The sequence below is a fragment of the Amaranthus tricolor genome, chromosome 13 (genome assembly GCF_026212465.1).
Source record: "Amaranthus tricolor cultivar Red isolate AtriRed21 chromosome 13, ASM2621246v1, whole genome shotgun sequence".
Classification (NCBI taxonomy): Eukaryota; Viridiplantae; Streptophyta; class Magnoliopsida; order Caryophyllales; family Amaranthaceae; genus Amaranthus; species Amaranthus tricolor.
In genome coordinates this window covers 2,190,459-2,210,007 of record NC_080059.1, presented here as the reverse complement: position 1 = coordinate 2,210,007, position 19,549 = coordinate 2,190,459, and the positions used below count along the sequence as shown (strand labels likewise).

The 19,549-nt window shown below is 32.5% G+C and overlaps 2 protein-coding genes across 2 annotated transcripts; one reads left to right on the top strand and one right to left on the bottom strand.

Annotated features, from left to right (window-relative positions):
- The first annotated feature begins 6,375 nt into the window (after window positions 1-6,375).
- On the top strand, window positions 6,376-10,616 carry LOC130798551 (2-methyl-6-phytyl-1,4-hydroquinone methyltransferase, chloroplastic-like). Its single transcript, XM_057661589.1, has 3 exons — window positions 6,376-7,097; window positions 8,345-8,651; window positions 10,280-10,616. The coding sequence occupies exons 1-3, from the start codon at window positions 6,460-6,462 to the stop codon at window positions 10,433-10,435; spliced, it is 1,101 nt and encodes a 366-aa protein (XP_057517572.1). The 5' UTR covers window positions 6,376-6,459; the 3' UTR covers window positions 10,436-10,616.
- A 1,234-nt stretch (window positions 10,617-11,850) lies between these two features.
- On the bottom strand, window positions 11,851-18,943 carry LOC130798550 (peptidyl-prolyl cis-trans isomerase CYP63). The gene is made up of 14 exons (XM_057661588.1): window positions 18,787-18,943; window positions 17,987-18,084; window positions 17,833-17,887; window positions 17,513-17,601; window positions 16,062-16,086; window positions 15,915-15,953; window positions 15,714-15,831; window positions 15,241-15,401; window positions 14,799-15,147; window positions 14,605-14,702; window positions 14,034-14,220; window positions 13,529-13,855; window positions 13,359-13,436; window positions 11,851-12,614 (listed from the first exon to the last, which is right to left on the bottom strand). The coding sequence occupies exons 2-14, from the start codon at window positions 18,062-18,064 to the stop codon at window positions 12,320-12,322; spliced, it is 1,899 nt and encodes a 632-aa protein (XP_057517571.1). The 5' UTR covers window positions 18,065-18,084; window positions 18,787-18,943; the 3' UTR covers window positions 11,851-12,319.
- Window positions 18,944-19,549: the final 606 nt, after the last annotated feature.

Here is a 19,549-nt window from a genome sequence, read left to right as displayed (position 1 = left end):
ACTATTATTAATAACAAACTCGATGAAACCAAATCAAATCAGATCAGACCAGATTAGATCAGATCAAACTAAATCAGACAAAGATCAGATCAGATCTTAATAAATTCAGATCAGATTCGATCAGATAAGACAACATGTCCTTTTATATATATAAGGACCAAGAGACAAGATAAATAACAAACTAACTAATTTTGTTAGTTAGTAAGTGAGCAGTCCTTGATCACGTGCGAAACACATTCATGAGTATTAACAAACCTAAATCATTTACGAGTTGCGACCAATGACTTGGGAAATTGTATGGTTACGAAATTCCCTTTGTTGACTATTTTTAGCAATATTATATATTTAAGTGAGAAATAATTTTTATTTTAAATGAATTATATTTTTAGAGTATTATTTTTTTAGGTAAAAGCACAAATTTGATTTGGTTGCTTCTTTTTTTTTTTTTTTTTTTTCTAGTCTTCCCCGATCAAAATTCATTTCTTATTAGTGTATCCATCATTACCTAGATTTTAAAACATAAATTCTTTTGGCTATAAATAAGCATTAAATTCATAAACTAAACTAAAATTATTTAATAATTTCATTGTAAATTACACAAATACCAATATATATTATATTTAATACAGAAAAAATATTTTAAAACTCCAAACTTAGTTTAGAAATTTTTGACCTTATCTTTGTATCTAAAAATCTAAAATTTTTGGGATATTTTATTTCAAAACAACTAACCTATTTATTTATTTATGACAACTAAAATAGGTAAAAACACATACGTGTCATCACAATATGATTGGTCTATGTTTATTTTTTAAAATTTTTTTTATAAAAAAGTTAGGATTTTAAATTAAACTTGAATTTAGAGATTTTTTTGAATAAAATGCCTTTGATCAAAAGTTATGATTCTTAAAATTAAAATTTTTAAAATTGTAACACCTGAACACAATTAAAATATACTCTCAATTTAAATTAATTTTTTAAATTAATATACTCTCAATTTTCTTAATTATGTAACAAAAGTATAGTTTCTAATATCAATTAAAATATTTACTCAGAATAAAAATAGCTGAACACAATCCACTCTTATTTTCTAGTGATCACCCTTAACAGTGATTGAGTAACAGCAGTTGGCATGTTTGTCCAGTAATGTTGAAGGTATCATCTTAAATTTATTAATTTATAATCATTATTAGAGAATATAATAAATTAATTATGTTATTATCAGTTAATCTTGCAGAACTTCAGCACATGATAAGTTTACTTATTAGTACCCTCTGATTTTAAGTCTTAAACCATTTTATCCTCCCATGATAGGCCCAAATTAGATTTTCTTAATCCAAAAGTCAGACCAAGGAATATTACATGCACGTCATTATTTTGATTTTCTACACTCTTAATAAACCAATCAATAAGAGTAGTTAAGTAGGAGAGTACTCACAATTTAGATGTATTTTAACTCTGAATTTTGACTCGAATCTTCTTAAGTCATGTCTTAAATTAATTAATTAAAACATTTATTATTTTAAGTTCGTTAAACACACGTACATTGTATTAGTATTATGGCTTTACGCAACTTTGATTTCTATAAACCGATAGTAAACTAAATATAGAAAAATGCGTATTAAACTAAGTCAAATAAAAATTAAATTTAAACTTCAAAAGTAAGTTTTTATAAAAATTAGTGTAAAATTAAGTTCTCTTTTAAGTATGAATATGCAATAATGGGGTTGATAGATGAAAAGTTCAATTCAGTAATTCAATTTAGTAAGTTTGACTCTAAATATAACACTGATAATAAGTTATATTCTATATGCGTGTATCTATGATTTGTTTTTTATTTTATTGTTAATAGTGATATTTTTTGCTGCATTGTAATATGTCACTAAAATAATAGTGACAAGCTAAGGCTTAAGGCCGTTCTTAAGGGTAGTTTTGAAGTGCAATCACTTAGAGTCCAATTTATAAAGGGGTTCAAATTGAGTTAATCCTTATTATTAAAATTTAATTTATGTATAAGTACCTTATCATTATATGATCTTAAATTTGTACATTTATTTGACATTAATATGTTGGAAAAAAAATAAACTATATGATGCATAGTTAAAGAAAAAATAACTATAACATTAATTATACAATTTCCTTTTTTATACTTCGTCTAAAGTTCAAAAATAGTCAGGAACAAACACTAGGAGTGCTGAGGCTTGTATAAATACATTTGCGTGTACATGATACGGCATCTCACTTGTAATCATGTACCCATCTCCTTACAAGAGTTGAGCTCCAATCTCAAGTGTAGAGTGTAGACATTTCTTTATTATTAGAGGAGGATGAATGAGAATTATTTAAGGAATGTGAGAGTTGAGAAAGAGTCTATTAATGGTCTTCTAGGCTGGCAATTAGCTTTGGAACTTCCCTTCTCCACATGCCTCTACATCCCTCATTTTCATAGACCATTTAATTAATTAATAGGAGTAAGTACTAGGTATAGTATTGTGCCTATTCCATACCATTTGCTACAAAAACAAAAGATGAGATAACAAGGAAAAAGGGTTAAAAATGAATAATAAATTATAATTGATGCGGAAGTGTGTAGGTTATAAGAAAAAATAAAAAGGTAGAAGTAATAAATTTTATAAGACGGATAAAAAAATAGTAAAATCGAAATGATGGAGAGAGACTAATGTTTCTGCACACTTGAGTTATGTATGATGATGTATACTGTTTTTCTTTTATATTTGGTAAGACTTAGGCTTAGTTATCACTTGTAATTAAAAAAAGTTTTTGTTTTAAGGTTAGATTGTGTTATTTAACTCTTTAAACTTTGAATATTATTTGGAATTTATCACACTTAATATAAAAATTCTCATAAAAATGATTAAAAGGGACAAACTCAAAGAGACAGAGTAGTGTGTACGTGTATATATACCAAAGAGATGGATGGTTTGATTTGTAGGTGAACTTGACTCCATTTGTTAGAGCCTTACTCAAAGGTTAGAACAATTACAATAAGTTTACACTTCATTTGTAGAAAAACCGCCTAGCAAGTAGCTTAGACTCCCAAGTCCCAATTCCCAAGTTTATGTATTTGTAAAAGAAATAAGGCAACTTGGCTTACGGCCTTGTACAATTGTTTTATATTCAATTAACTCAATATTATTGAGTGACTTCAATTAACTGCAATGTGATATTGAAATTATTATCACTTAACAAGATATGTAATAACAGTTTAAGAAACAACAACTTGAACCAACTGAAGAGTGAAGATGAATCTATATCGTGTTTGCAAGACTTATTAATTAATGTAAATTTTAAATAGAAGTAAATCAAACAAACTGAAACAAATTCAAGTTAGTAGTCCCATTTAATTTTTGGTCACTGTTCACTTATCACCTTTAATTTATATTTTATTCTTAATCTATAAATTAAAACATAGTCACGTTGGATCTTGTTTGATTCGTCTCAATACAAAGATTATTAATATCATCTATTAAAGATTTTAATTAAGAACAATTAAAAATATTAAAAATTAATATATTATCTATGTGAGTAGTAGCTTGAATATGAGAAAATATTTTAGGAGTATTAATTTCATTAGTCCTATAGGAAAAAATAAGAAAACTATAAAACCTAGCCATTTTGAGAATTTTAAAATGAACAAAAAGTAGTCTATAAGAGTAGAATATGAATGAGTGATGCAGTCCTTGCTTGCTGGGGGAGACTAAAAATTTAGTGCAATTCTGATGTACTCATAATTTATTACTTCTAAATTTCTAATACTGATCTGCGCAGATTTGTCAGTGCAGGTCATTATTTAATTAACTGTTTAACTTTATTTAATTTAAGATTACAGTAACCACTCTATTTAAATATTGTCAGGATATTATATGACCAGAGCTTACAGAGTTTACAGATAACGAATTTTCAGTTTTTCTCTGCCAAAGGCCCAAATAATTTATTAATACTTTCTTCTATTCACCATATTATTAGACCTATTTGTTTTTTGACATCCTTCACAATTATTCTTTACTTATAGTAGTAGTTTATGCGTAATCTATAATTTATAATATTGTAAAGTAATACTTTATTTGATTCGTTCCAATATAAAGATCATTAATTAGTAGTAATTTTTATAATTTTAATTATATATAATTAGAGATATTAATAATAGAATTATTGTATTGACAAATGTATCCAGTCAAATATAAGTATTAATGTGAATAGTAGGTAGTACTACTTAGTTCAATTCTATTTTATTTTATTCGTTTTTCTCGCTACACAACAACTTTGCATAAATATTACAAAATCAGTATCTTTGTGTTAAAAAGATCATTATTATCCTTTAATAAGAAGTAACAATAGTGTTAGGATTATTGAGAGATATATGGACTAGGAATAAGATAGAGGTAAATATGATAATTTATAAGTTGCTTTATGACATGTACAACAATGTAGCAAGTATTGTAAAACAAATGAAAAATAAACGTAAACCCATGTATTAATTTCCATTCTTAAACATCCAGCCTAGCCTATAGATAGCAGCACTCTTACAAGAGATTGTCCTTTGCTGAGACGATCTTAAACAAGAAACTACAATCTCATTAATTGTATTAATTAAGTCAGTTAATCTATGTATATAATGTGTCTTACAAATTACAATGAAACTGTCTTATACAACAATTTGTGCACAAATATTCAATAGACTTCTTGAATAATTTGCACAAATTCTTGTATGAGATGGTCTCACCGTGAAATATGCCTCATACTTGAGTTAAATAGCTTAATAATAGAAGCTTTTAGCTAATGAGCATTTTATTTTGAAGTTGTCTCATCGTGAGACTATCATACAAGATGAGATGATTATTTGTTTGGAACTTGTCTCATTCGATGAACAAAAATCCAGCCCAGCCCAATCCTTTTCCAATCTCGCTAACCTCATCGTGCAAAAAATGAAGCCCAGAATTTCTACAGACGAAAACTAGGCTACACACTTTTGCAAGCCCAATTTCCTTACACCAATTCGACCATTCGATGCGACCTTCACTTGGATTAAATAGTCTAATAATAAAAATTTTTAGCACAATGAAGTTTTTATTTGAATTCGTCTCGTAATAAGATGATCTCATACAAGAGGGGCTATATGTACTGATAGAAGTGTTTCCATAATTCAACTTTCTTTATTATTTTTTGCTTTTATCAAAATAAATACTTCACATAATTACTTTCTTTTATTTTTATTGATATTTTGTAAAAGTATATGTTGCAATGACCCCCACTTAAATGCAAAAAAGTCATAGCACAATAAAAGTGGAATATAATATTAAAAGGAATGGCTTAATATAATTGATGAATGATAATACATAAATAAATATAACCAAACTAAAATGCAAGCATGATCTTCTTTTAAAAATGTTTGTTTCAATTTGTTATGAAATTTTTTCTTTAATTTATCCTGTTGATGTCATTATTATTATTATTATTATTATTATTATTATTATTATTATTATTATTATTATATTTTAGAGTATTATTATTGAATACTCCTATTATATAATTATTATTTAAATGAGTTTACTATATCCTGCTAGATGTTTTTTATAATCAAAGACAAATGGTATACTTGTTTATTCACTGCAAACAACATTATTTTTTTAAAAAATTTAAAATATTTTAGATAGAAACTGTCATCAAACTCATCATTATATATCACACGCGTACTAATCAGGTTGTTATATGAAACGTATAACAATTTAAAATTACTATTTTTGTCCCTTTGATATGCAATTTGATATGATCAACTTATTTCAACAATTAGTTTGACTAGCTAATTTTAAATCTCTGTTATGAGCAGATTGAGTTAAAATAATTTATTCATTACAATAAATTATTTCATCAATTAATTTAACATAAAATAGCATTAAATGATATGACCATTCAACACTCTATTTAGGTTAAACTAATTTAGAACCCCGTGCAATGCACGGAGTTTACTATAGAGACATATATAAATAAAATAATTTGTATTCTATTAATTTTCATGATTATAATGATAATTTAAATCAATATATTTTTCAAAAAAATTTCAGACTAACGTATAAGATAATTTTTTTGAAAATAATAATCTCATTAAGATTTTTATTTAGATATAAAAAATTTTTGAAAAAATATATTTTAAATACTTACTTAATTTAACTTGTGTCATGAGCACAATCAATTATAGTCATATTAAATTAATATTTATATATTTGACAAACTCTAAGAAATCGCATGTATTACTTTTCAATTCTTTCATTAATATTTATAATTATGATTATGATATTTTAAATAATATAAAATAACTTATTTGACAATTTTAACTTATTTTCACAAACACCGTAGATGACAAGTATACTCAAGATTCAAGAATGAAGTTTCTTTGACCGTAGGCCACTCAGCATCATTTCAGTCCATAAAATAGCGTCTATGGTGCTAAAAAAGCTTCTGGATACTGTCGGTTATCCTGAATTTTCATCTGGGTTTTCATCATTTAATCAATCCATGGCTTGTTCAATGCTAATTAGTGCTGATAAACTTACCCTAATCAATAAAACCGCCCCAAGTAAGTTGCGATTTTCTGGGTCAGATTATAGTGGAAAACACCAAATTCCCACTTTAACATTTTCCCCAAATTCGAAGAATTTGAGGACAAAAACCCTTATCACAAAATGCAGTGTTTCAGCTTCAAGGCCTGCATCACAACCCAGATTTATACAACACAAAAAGGAAGCATTCTGGTTTTATAGGTTTTTATCCATTGTTTATGACCACATTATAAATCCTGGGCATTGGACTGAAGATATGAGAGATGAGGCTTTAGAACCTGCTGATTTGTTTGATAGAAATATGTTAGTGGTTGATGTTGGTGGGGGAACTGGGTTTTGTACTTTGGGTATAGTCAAACATGTTGATGCTAAGAATGTTACCATTTTAGATCAGTCACCACATCAACTTGCTAAGGCAAAGCAAAAGGAGCCATTGAGAGAGTGTAGGATTATTGAGGGTGATGCTGAGGATCTTCCTTTTCCTACTGATTATGCTGATAGATATGTGTCTGCTGGAAGGTATATTGCCTTAACTACAAGTGTTTTGTGGTTTGTGGTTGTTTAAATTTTGTTGATCGTCTAATTTAGTTATGATAAGATGGTAAAAGATTAATAAAAAAGGAGGAAGAGAATTTATGTGGATGATCATTGACACTGGTATATTGCCTTAAGCTTCAAGTGCTTTGGCATTGTTGTGGTGGTGGTGTTGTCAAATTTATGAATCCCCATTTTGTTGAAATTATGGTTTTTGTTAGAGGTTTCAAAATAGTGCCCATGATCCAATATTTACCTGACTTTGACTTAATCTGATTTCAAAATGAATTTTAAAAATATAAAAATCAATATGGACACAAAACCCAATTTTGAATCGATTAGAAACATCTGACACGAAATTAACCCGATAACCTAAATGAACCCCTCTAGTTTTGGTATTGTTTTTGTATCTACTTTAGTGAAGCAGAATTTTGGTTGCCTTTGTATATTTTAAAAATGACTGTACTTTCTTGGGCCTGTTTATTTGTGACTATAATGTGTTTTATAGACATAGGCATTAAGTGGTGTGACCCATTGTGCTTGCTTACTAATTCTGATGTATTGTTGTCACCTTAAGATAAATGCAACCTTTGGAGCAAGATGATTAAATTAAACATGGTATTTCTTTTGTTAACTTTTAAGAAGAAACACTCTTAAAGTGATGGTGATGTTTAAGGATAATAGCTTAAGCAAGTTCAGGGATTATAGTTTGAGACCAAAATGGTAGACTAATTTTCCTGAGGGCTTAACATTGTGCATGAGTTCATGAGTGATGGGGTCCTGAATGTAGTATAGGTTATATGTGTGAAGTTATAGGTGAAATTTCAGGTCAAGTTGAAAGTGTTTTTTTGTGTGATAGAGATTTAGTCTTATAGTATAATGTTTTGGAAGCATTTCAAATTTTGAAGGGAATTTGAATTGGTAACTGGCAAGAGTTTGTACGACTGTATTTTTCTTTTGGAACGATTTTTCCTTTGTTATTACAGTAAAGGTATCTCGTGCTGATCGAATAAGTAGCTTATATACTTCTACATTGGCAAGATGCTAGAGTTAAGACACTGTAAATTCTTAGTTTTATGGTTCTTAAAGTATTGAGGGGTTATATGCATTTGGGTATAGAGAAGTATAATTCTTACTTAGGTTTGAGCAATGCCTGCTTAACGGATTTTGTTGGGGGTATGGCCATCGAAAAATGAAGTTTAATTTGTATTATGTTACTTGATTGATTGCAGTATTGAGTACTGGCCTGACCCACAACGAGGCATAAGGGAAGCATACAGGGTGCTAAAGTTGGGAGGGAAAGCATGTGTGATCGGTCCTGTTTATCCCACATTTTGGCTCTCTCGCTTCTTTGCTGATGTTTGGATGCTCTTTCCAAAGGAGGAAGAGTATATTGAATGGTTTACAAAAGCAGGTTTTGAGGATGTTCAGATAAAAAGGATTGGCCCTGAGTGGTACCGTGGGGTTCGCCGTCATGGACTCATCATGGGTTGTTCTGTGACAGGCGTGAAACGTTTCGCCGGAGATTCTCCCTTGCAGGTAAAAGTTCTTCTATTCTCATGTATGTATATAGATTGAGAAGTAGACGCTTGCTTTTCACTTGCTGTTGTTTGTATTTGGTCGTCTCATTCCATGCAGTTCTAGAGTTAGCCTATGTTTTCACACATTTGAATATTAGAAATATCGAATACCGGTTTCCTCGTTTAAGAGTTAAGACCATCTGTTTCATTCGTAAGCAAATGAATATATCTTCTGAAAACTAGGACCATCATTGTGTAATAGGCAGTCAAGTTATATGTAGAGTGTTCTTGGTTGGGTAGCTCGTTCAGATTTTGCAAGTGGATCACCAGTTTGGTAATCGGTACTAAATGGTGGGAATGAGAATGAAAAGTCAGTGTGATTTTGGTATATATCTCTTGATAAATTTGATGACTGCTTATTCTCTTTCAACAATCTTATTCTCTTCTCAAAATTCATTCTAATACATTAGCATTTGAACATGTGGTATTAGGTGGTAATGGAAAATTATGAACAAAAAATATTTTTTATAGTTAAAGCTTCATTACCGTGGAAATCCCATGATACATGTTGTGCGACAACGGAAGCAAGATCGATAAACAATAATGAAATAATAAAGAAATTCAATGCAAACAATTAGAAAATGACACAAGAGATTTAACATGGTTCACTACCAATGTGATAGCTACGTCCACCAGCACCGAGATCAAATAATTTCACTATGATCGCAAAGAATTACAAGATGAATCAAGAATTTCACTCACAAATTACAATGGCTCTCTTGTGTCTCTCTATTTGTGAATAACGAAACCTTAGCACTAAAAGAAGGAGATATATATACTAAAACCTAATTAAAAGATACTTGGGCTCCAAGAAACTCAAATAACTGTAAAAAGCCCATGAAAAATTAAGACAAAATGCATAACCGTCAAAAGCGACGAGTCATCTCCAGTGAGCAACGACTCGTTGAAAAAGCAACGAGTTGTCCCCAAAAAAGCCACAACTCGTGGCAAACATTCTGACCCAAATATGCGACTTTAGAGAGGAAGAGACGATTCGTTGCTTTCTCTACTCCAGAAGCGACGACTCGTCGCCTAGCCTCTGACCCATATCTTTACTCGTTCTTCTTAAATTCATTTACAATCACGATCAAGACTCGATTCGAGTCACCAATCATCAACAATACATATCATGAAAATTTACACTACAAATCATTTTCATTACCTCAAATTAGTACCGTTAACCAAACAGGCCGTAACTAGTTGTCTGCTTAGGCATTTGGAAGTTGTATTGGTGAAGTTGCCATTCCCTAGCATTTTTCAATTCTTATGAAGCGCTAAATTAATGTGTTTGATTGAACAAAAGTAGCTTAAATTCGCGAAAGAATTTCCACATACCAAGGGGGGATTACGTATCAGAAACTTTTCCACCGGACGGTAACGTGTGTGTTTTTGATAAACCAAACTCTCCACTTCCTTAGAACTTCAACTTCCCTTGTAAGCTCTTTCAATCAAGGACTTAGAATGGTATAATATGCTTCTGGTGAAAATGAAATGTGACTTTGTACACCATTGGAGTATCATGCATTAATTCATACAGAATTGCATTGATTTTATCATTGATTATCATTTGAAATTTATGTGATGCAGCTTGGTCCAAAAGCCGAGGATGTGGCAAAACCAGTTAACCCACTTGTGTTTATCTACCGTTTCATCCTCGGAGGGTTGGCATCAACATACTATGTGCTGGTTCCGATTTACATGTGGATCAAAGACAAAATTGTCCCAAAGGGAATGCCCTTATAAGGTATCAAAATTTAGAAAAAACATAGATATTATTGGTAGTCATGTAATTAGAGTTCCTGAATTTGTTTGAGCAAGTTCATGCATTTTGATATAGTTAGCTTGGAGAAACTATGCACTGTGTAGTAATTCTGCTTAGAATGAGGGAGGAACAAAACCTCAGAGTACTGTCTTTACTTGTGAATTACGGTGGTTTTGGCAATGTAAAGGTCTTTTGTCTCCCGTCTCTCGAACCAAGAGTATGCGCATTTCAGGGTCCATCGACGTGAATTGTGATGGATTTTTGATAACCTCGTCTACGAAAAAGCGTGAATCTGAGGAATTTCCCCAATGTATCCCGTTTTAGCTGGGAATACTCAAAAGCTGAAGCATCCGTAAGATTGATTCTTTTGTTCATTTGTTAGAATATTGTTGCTTGCTGAAAATTTCTGTCACACCTTAAACATACTGGTTTGTATCTGTCCATTGTGATTCCTAACACTTGAAGGTTAGTTTTCTGATGTACTACTATATTGTGGGTCTGAGAGAAAATGGATAAATGCTTCGTGCTTGTGAGTCGTGAGTCATGGCTACGGGTTGTTTGTGGGACTGATATAGCTGTTATTCCGTCAAAATTTGAATGTGATGTTGGATTAAAACCACTGCTTTAGTGTCTACGCCTCGGCCTGTGTTAAAATTACTGATTACGCCCCAACTTCAGTTAGATTCTCCCTCTACGTTCCAACTTTCAAGCAACGTATAGCTACTCCTCATCAACTACAATGATCTCTTCTAAAACCCGAATTATGAATTACTTAAGAGTTAAAGTTAGCTCGATGATCATATTTTTATTGCACAATATTTTTGTATATTGAAACTTATATAAAAAAAGCTGTTCCAAACAAAATTTTCAATTTAATAGCTTGCTAGGTCTTTAATATGGTATGATACAATAAATAAACAACTACTCTTGTAAGAGACCGTCTATTAAGAGACGATCTCAAAACAAGAAGTCCACATTCTTATTTTCTCTTTATTTTGTATAAATTGGGCCATTTAGCCCATATATCTAATACGTCTCTCGGAGAGACCATCTTTCGCAACAATTGATAAATTAATGCCCAAACATTAAATTGAAAGTAAAACTATATTTATTATTTGTCCCTTTATCATGAAATTTATCAAAGCTTTTTTTTTGTATTAATTTTAAAAATTATAATTATTCCATTTACTTTAATTTTAGTTGTACAATTTATGCCCAAAAGTTTTCATATGCAGTATACCTCATTGTAAAGCTTCACTTGACGAACATTTGTAATTTATGGAATGAAAGAATGATATAAAAGTGAAGGAGAAACAGTATAAGTTATAAAAATTAGATAATCACGAGATATCAAATATCACAAGTTATTTTTCATTGGCTTTCGACGGACGGGAAGTTAAGTTAAAATATCAAAATTACAAATATTCAATCCAACAATAAGAGGTAACATAGTAGATAAGAAAATTCGGTTTACATCGAGACAGTCAACATCCCAAGTGCTAAAACAAAAAAGGATCTCTTTGGTTCATCAGTGATCACTACTTAGTCTCTGATCCTCTCAAATTATGCAATTGAATCAACCAAATAATGAATGCCGACAAACGATAACTAATAAACATCAGTAACATTTGACATACCCGACGAGCTAAGGATTTTATATCTTCATGTCGAAAACACTACCTAAAAGCGAAACTTAAATTCTGCAGCAGAGTTTGATAAAAAACTTGGCACGAAGAGTAGTGTTACACTACTACCCAATATTACAACTTAAAACATAGATTCAGATTCGAGTGCAGCAAAATGATGTGTGCATAACTGTTGACTTAATGGCCACAATCTACCTTGATCCACCATCTCAACCAATCTCAGGGGCTAATGTCTGCATAAGATACCAGACCTCTCTGCTCGATGGGTGAGTTTGAGGTTGACCGGGTAGGAGATCCAGAACCTCTTTTCCGGTGCTTCAATGAACAATCTCTAGATCTTGATCTTGCTTTGGGAGAACGCCGATTGTCAGCTTGCGGGCCAAGACGGGACCGTAACCTATCGCTGATTGCTGGGCGCTTGTCCCTTGGACTGACAGCACGAATGGGACTCCGGCTCCGATCTCGTCTGGGTCCACGGTTATTAGTTGGACTGCGAGATGGACTTCGGCTTCTCCTGAATCAAAATACCATCATCATCTTGTCAATATCAATCATCGATACATGAGAAAATATGTTTGGAAAGGACATATATTAACAGAAGAGCATCCCCTCCTCCCATAACCATATGAACATCCACCCAATTACTTGAAAGCCAATAGAAGTTCAAAAAAAGTCCATCGAAAATAAGAGGAAAAAAAAGTAGTTCACAAATGACAAATGCGCTCTATCCAGAAATCAAAATTTGGCCCCAATTCCCAAACCCGGGCCAGAACTTAAAAATTAAACCAGCATCGCACATAACCTGAGAACCTGACCAACACAGCCTAACTACCCTGTTTGGTAAACTTAACAGAATAAAATAAGAGCATGCTTGGATTTGATGTAAATATTTAAGGGTAAAAAAGTCAATGTAAGAAAATAAAGTTGATAAATGAGAAATTAGTGAAATTTAATTGTTGTAGAAGAGGAGAAAGAATGGTTGCAAAAAAATGACAAATGAAGGGAGCTCTTAATTTTGTACGGTAAATATTTATCCTAGGAGAGGGTGGGGAATATATTAAAGGAAAATTACCTTCTTTTTTCTTCAGTATTTTTATTTTATGTTTATTTTACCTTCCTCACAACCATCTAAACTACTTCAAATGCATCTCTATTTGCTTTCATCTCATTAGTTTGACTTTATTTCCCCCTTAAATATTTACGCTCAATCCAAGCATGTCCTAAAAGGGAAAAAACTTATCCATGTGTGAGAAAAAACCTTGGGGATCGTCTTCTTATAGGGCTCCTGTATCGCCGACGATCTGAGCGATCATAACTACCCCTGTAGCTCGAAACCCTGTGACAAATGAGAAAGGTTGAAGTTCAAGCTATGACCAAGTGGCAGTCTTACTTTCTTTTTAAATTAAGAAGCAAGTTCCAATACTTCACCTATCACGATTGCTGTCATAGTAATTCCTACCACCATAGTTGAAAGGCCTGCAGGGCGAGCGCTCTGGAGAAGGGGTTTTGTATCGGCGTGCAAAGGCAAACTTCTCGGTAAATCCTCGCCCCTTTCTGACACGTTTAGGTTGACCATCGTCAGAAGTTGCTTTAGAAGCTTCTTGATCCTGGGCAGAAGCAGGAGGTATAACAGGGTCCGCAGGAGGAGGTATATCCTCATGTCTTGGCTCGGGACTCCATTTTCGCTCCTTATCAGGGCTTACACTAGAGTTCCTCCTTGGACTAACACTTCTCTTTGGACTATGATATTTTCCCCTGGGAAAATAAAAATAAAATTTTGTTTAATATTTGCACAAAATAAAGCCTCCAATCGGAAGAGGGAATCCTGATCCCTGTTTAACCACACATGATAAAGTACGCAACAATATAACACAAAAAAAAGGGATTAGAAAGCAACAACACCAAGTAGGGTACAGGTTATTCAGCAACGAACCTAGGTTGCTCTCTGCCATCATCAGAAGAAAGTAATTCAAAATCTTTCCTAGATTCAGATTCTTTGCCATTAGCATCGTTTGAAACATGATTTATTTTGTGAGAAGCACCCTCCACATCTTTTGGGTCATCCACCACTCTCTGCTCATATACCACCTCTTGCTTGTCAGAAGATTTCTTTTCCAACTCTGCAATATCAACAAGTAAAACAGTTAAGAGGATATTGACCTCATATTGCATTTGTATAAACTTGTGAGCATGGAAGGGAAAAATGAGAACTTTAAATTTCTAAAAACCATGCACTCCCGCTGATCCTAATACATTTAACAACGTTCATATTGGAATGTCCCACAATAATTATCTCTACCTTTTCTCTAAAAGTTGTGCCATACAAGTATACAACCATTTCCCCTCTCATTCTCTCTACTCCCAATCCTTAGACTCCATGCAAAAATGTAGATGATAGCTTGATACAGGGATAGAATTTGCAAGCAGCCAATATCCAGAAACAGGAATGTAAAATCACAAGTCATATTAAGATCATATCAAAGTTTAAAACCATCTCATCTTACTTGAAGACGTATGACGTCTAGGCTTCTCTTCCTTGGAGCCACTCTTGCTACTGCTTGTTTCACTGTCACTGTCACTCGCACTGGAGCTTTCAGAACTCCTGGAAACAGACAGGTAGAGTATATCATGACTTAAGATGCAAAATACATAAAACTAAGAGAAGCCATGATATATAGACTGTGTATCATATACTCACTGTCTAGACTTGCGTCTTGATTTCCCATTATGTTCACTTCTCTTTTTGTTCCCACCGCGCTTTTTTGGCACCCGCTTAGGGACTTTAGAGGATCTCTTCCTCTTACGGCGCCTTCCATCACTGGAAGAACTGGAGTCATCAGACTCTGAACCAGAACTCGAAGAATCCGAGTCTGAAGAGTAGGAATCAGAATCTGAATCAGAATAAGATGAGCTGCTATATGAGTCAGACGATGTGTGTCTCCTCCTCTTTCTCCTTCTGTCTTTTGGAGATTTCTTACGCCGTCCTCGAGCCTTGCCGTCCAAACAATCATCAGAACCTGAAGGTTTCTTTAATCTTTTTACTTTTCCTAAAGCAAAACAAAAAAATGCAGCACAAAGTCAAGCAGCAAGCATATGAAATTCTAATCTTAGAACTCACAATTACAGATTTCTGAACTCACCTTTCTCTGGCCTAACAGGAGTTTCATTTTTACCAGCAAAAACTTCACCACATTCTACTATTTTCACTTGTTCAGAAGGACGACCATCAGAAGTCCCAACTTGTTCCATTTTCTTCACAACATCCATCCCTTTCACCACCTTTCCAAAGACAACGTGCTTCCTGTCCCACGACATGCCAAACAACGATTATTGAAATTCAACTAAATAGGAAGAATCTATGTAGGTGCACATGATAGCATACTCCCATATTTCCTCAACGTTACTTTTTTTAGATTCTCCTCAATTGCTTCCCATTCGTGGTTCCCTAAGAGGGAGAAAGAGAGAGAGAAAACGGTCCCAAATGCCGCCAGAGTAGAGGGGCATATTTAAAGAGACAACTGAATTCGGTAAGTGGGGGGAAACCCAACAGGACTAAGGGAATATGTCCTATAAACATCACATTTGAGAAAACAGTGTATAGATTTTTATGTACCCATCAAGATGAGGTGTGCGTTTGAAGGTTACAAAGAACTGGGATCCATTCGTATCGCGTCCACTGTTCGCCATAGAGAGAAGTCCAGGTCCATTATGCTCCAATTTGAAATTTTCATCTGTAAGTTAAAGAAAACCGACAATCATACACCCATTAAAAAAGAAACCACAACTATTAGGAAAATGGAGAAATAGATGTTACCTGCAAATTTGCCACCATAGATACTTTCTCCACCAGTGCCTGCAAAGCAGTAAAATTTTGATCCTTACATCTGGGCATCAACATTAAAGTCACACAAACATCTGCATCATTTCAAAGCAAGGATAACAACAGAAGAATACACCATACCATCTCCCTTTGAAAAATCACCTCCCTGTACGATAAACAAGATGGTCAGCCTTCTATATAATGTGTGATGTCTCAAAGTATAATGTAGAAGAAAGCCGACAAGTCATGTATGCATCCAAGTGATCACAAGCATGCATGAAATACAACAGCACTATCAGCGCTATGTGTTATTTTACAGCATCAATCGAAGAAAGTTGATACAAGTAGCCAGTTTGAAGCATTCCAGCTGCAAATCTTACTGATGTGGACAGGCTGGAAACCTCTTAAGAAAATCAACAGACCACACAGCCACATTTGATCAAACTAAAAGCAATTAATGTATAATCATGGATGACTTCAAGCGCTATGAATTGATAAGAGAGGGATATGTTGGGCATTACAGAGTTAAGGCTTGGGTAACAAGGCAAAGGAATTAGATATAAGAAAAGGTAAGACTAGCACAAGTGCACCCTATGGCTGAACTGTGAGTTCACAGGATCTGTACAAATTTCATGGAAAAATCTAAGAGAAACAGAACAAACGATGCTCAGAAAAGTCCGCACATAATTACTGATAAATGTAAATAATGCATCAAACAAAGAAAAACAAGCAAAATGAGATAATTTTCATACTAGAAAGAATCATGGCATAAAAACTCCCTCGTTACATTACGTAACTCCTGTTATATAACTTGTTTGAGAGTTGTCGCGCGTTGAATCCAATTACAAACGGTGCATGAATTTTCACGGTCAAAACCGCTTGCGCTTTGATTGTTCCATAACGTGTAATGCCCGTTATTTCACCATATATATAACGATATTATACCGTTACAAAATTATTGTCTCCCCGTTAAAATTTCATTAATATCCATTAACTTTTATTATTTTTATTATTACGATCACTTAAATTATAGTTACTCATAATTTTAGTAGATAAACAAAATAATTAACTACAAAGTACCTTTAATAGTACAATTATAATAGTTATAGGCATTATATTGCATAATAGTAGTACAACATCAAAAATGTAATTATAAGTTTAAAACTCCTCTAACACATTTTTTTTCAAAAATCACATTGCATCGGTCATCATAGCCATTTAACATGACACTATGACCGTTTCCGTAAATGCATCTGCGGCCGCGGTTTTTTTCCATGAAAAGAATAAACTACAAAAATGGAAACTCTCGCAAAAGCCTGTTTATTTCAACTTATGTGAACCATTTTTAACTTGACTAAACCTCTCATGGTTTTAAATTGACTTTGGGAAAATCTAATCAAAACCTAACTCCAATCTGAAATTTTTTTTTCTTAAATAAGCACAAACATATTGAAAAAGACTCGTAGTTGCAAAATTCAAGAATAATGATCAACATGACCACAATTATTCCTCAACATATTACATGGAAGGAGTTGAGGGTGGATGAAAAACGATGATATAAAAATAAAATATGTAAAAGGTTAAGGAAATACTTGGGCCATAAATCCTTTAATGATGCGATGAAAACTTGATCCCTTGAAGTGTAAAGGTTTCCCTGTAGCAGCTCCAACGCCTTTCTCACCTGAGACATCACATCATTAACATACATATGTGTAATCATTGCAATAAATATGGAAGACATGGAACTCAAAAAGAAAACCTAAGACAAAAATTCTTCAATTTATACTCTTCAAAAGAAGCAGCATTGCTAGGAGTATGAAATGCCATCAATTATAGATATGAAAAGGGTTAAATGAAAGCACTGCAAAGTACATTTCTATGAACAAGGCGATGAAGATGAGTAACCACTTACCTGTACATAGTACTCGGAAGTTTTCAGCTGTTTTAGGAACAACATCTTCAAAAAGCTACAAGCATGGCAAAAAAAAGTTTTTTTTTTAGGAAGCCTTCTTAGGAAAACTGAGGAAGTTTCTAACACTAGAAAGAATGGATTAAATCAAATCAACCTCAATAACAATCCTTTGGACAGGATCCCCACCAATTGACACATCTAGAAACACATTAGGGTTCTTCTTCTTAGCCATATCCTCTCAGACTACAGAACCTGAAAAAAAGTTTATGTCAGAATAAGAATAAATTCCATATTCTATCAAGGTAAAATACTAGTCATCTACAAAATGAGACTTTAATCCTTAAACTAGCGTCCAATGACCAGCTTTAGCTATGGAGTCTCAACAAATCATCATTGATAAGGGGAAGAAATTCAATACATCTCCATCACAATGCAACTTACAAAAGTTACCCAATTGTAATTTTTAAGGTAATGATGAATAATTACTCAACAATTTAAGGCTATTATCGAGAAAAACACTACATAACCCATCAACATTCTATGGGTAGAGCATCTGAAATTAATCTGAATAACAACAACGGTGATAATAATAATAGTAACAACAACAACAGCAACAACAACAATAATGATAATAACAATAATAACCCATGATATAACATGGAACAATCCGCCGATTTTCAGGGTCATAGAATGAGAAAAACCCTAAAAAACCTAAAACCCTAAATACCTAAAACCCTAAACCCCTAAAATATCAATTCATCTGCAAAATTCAAATTCAAAGAATAGATGCAATTTAAAATAGTTTAAAGCACGGAAATTTAGTGACGAATATCTCTGATTTAAGGAAAACATATACCCACAGCTTAAATTTAAAGCAGCTCGTGCAAATTATAAGCACAAACGATTTGATTTTTTTATATAGAGATCCAAGTAGACGAAGCATAGAGGATTTACCTATAATCAGAAAGAAAGATTATTGGGAGTCGGAGAGATTCAAGGGAGAAGAAAAGCGGAAAACATTAGAGATGAGAGAAACAGGCTGCTAACTGCTCAGCTTCACCGATATAATTAGTGTTCTTTTCTTTTTGCTAGTGTGCTCTCCTATTTTATGTCTTCTCTTTTACTTTTTGCCTAATTTTAATTTTTCACAAATTTTCATGTCACACCCGTGAGATCATTTGTATTTGATTGGTTTAATGTATACTTTTATGTTAAATTGATTATTTTATAATTTATAAAGTGATTATTTTTGATAGTTTTAAAGTAATTATAAGTAGTATGTTATAGGAAAGTAAGAGATGTATGTAGATGAGACAGAGTATGTATCTATATAATTAATCTATTTTTCTAATTAATCACTTTAAAATCGTAAATAATTACTTTAAGGTTATAATTAATTACTCTAATACTTAAGAAGGTAATTAATAAGTACTTCCTCCGTCTCACTCATTTTGGATAAAAGAGAAATAAAATATTTTAAGAAAAACAATGGATATTGGTAGTAAATAAGAAGAGTGAATACATTGCATGGATAAATTTAAAATAGAGCAAAAATGTATGAATGAGATAAGAAAAAATTGATGGGCCAAGTCCAAAAATAAAAAATAATGCAAAATAAATATAGCTGGTTTTGGACGATACAACCTCATAATGAGACTATCAATTTGGGCTGGCCCGATTCGCACGTATAACAACCTGAATATTTTTTATTTACTGA

Coding starts and splice junctions, on each gene's coding strand:
- LOC130798551 (XM_057661589.1), top strand. CDS start 6,460: ATGGTGCTAAAAAAGCTTCTGGATACTGTCGGTTATCCTGAATTTTCA. Junction 7,098..8,344: donor AGATATGTGTCTGCTGGAAG/GTATATTGCCTT, acceptor GATTGATTGCAG/TATTGAGTACTGGCCTGACC. Junction 8,652..10,279: donor CCGGAGATTCTCCCTTGCAG/GTAAAAGTTCTT, acceptor TATGTGATGCAG/CTTGGTCCAAAAGCCGAGGA.
- LOC130798550 (XM_057661588.1), bottom strand. CDS start 18,064: ATGGCTAAGAAGAAGAACCCTAATGTGTTTCTAGATGTGTCAATTGGT. Junction 17,888..17,986: donor TCCAAAGGATTGTTATTGAG/GTTGATTTGATT, acceptor CCATGCTTGTAG/CTTTTTGAAGATGTTGTTCC. Junction 14,703..14,798: donor TCAAGACGCAAGTCTAGACA/GTGAGTATATGA, acceptor GTCTGTTTCCAG/GAGTTCTGAAAGCTCCAGTG.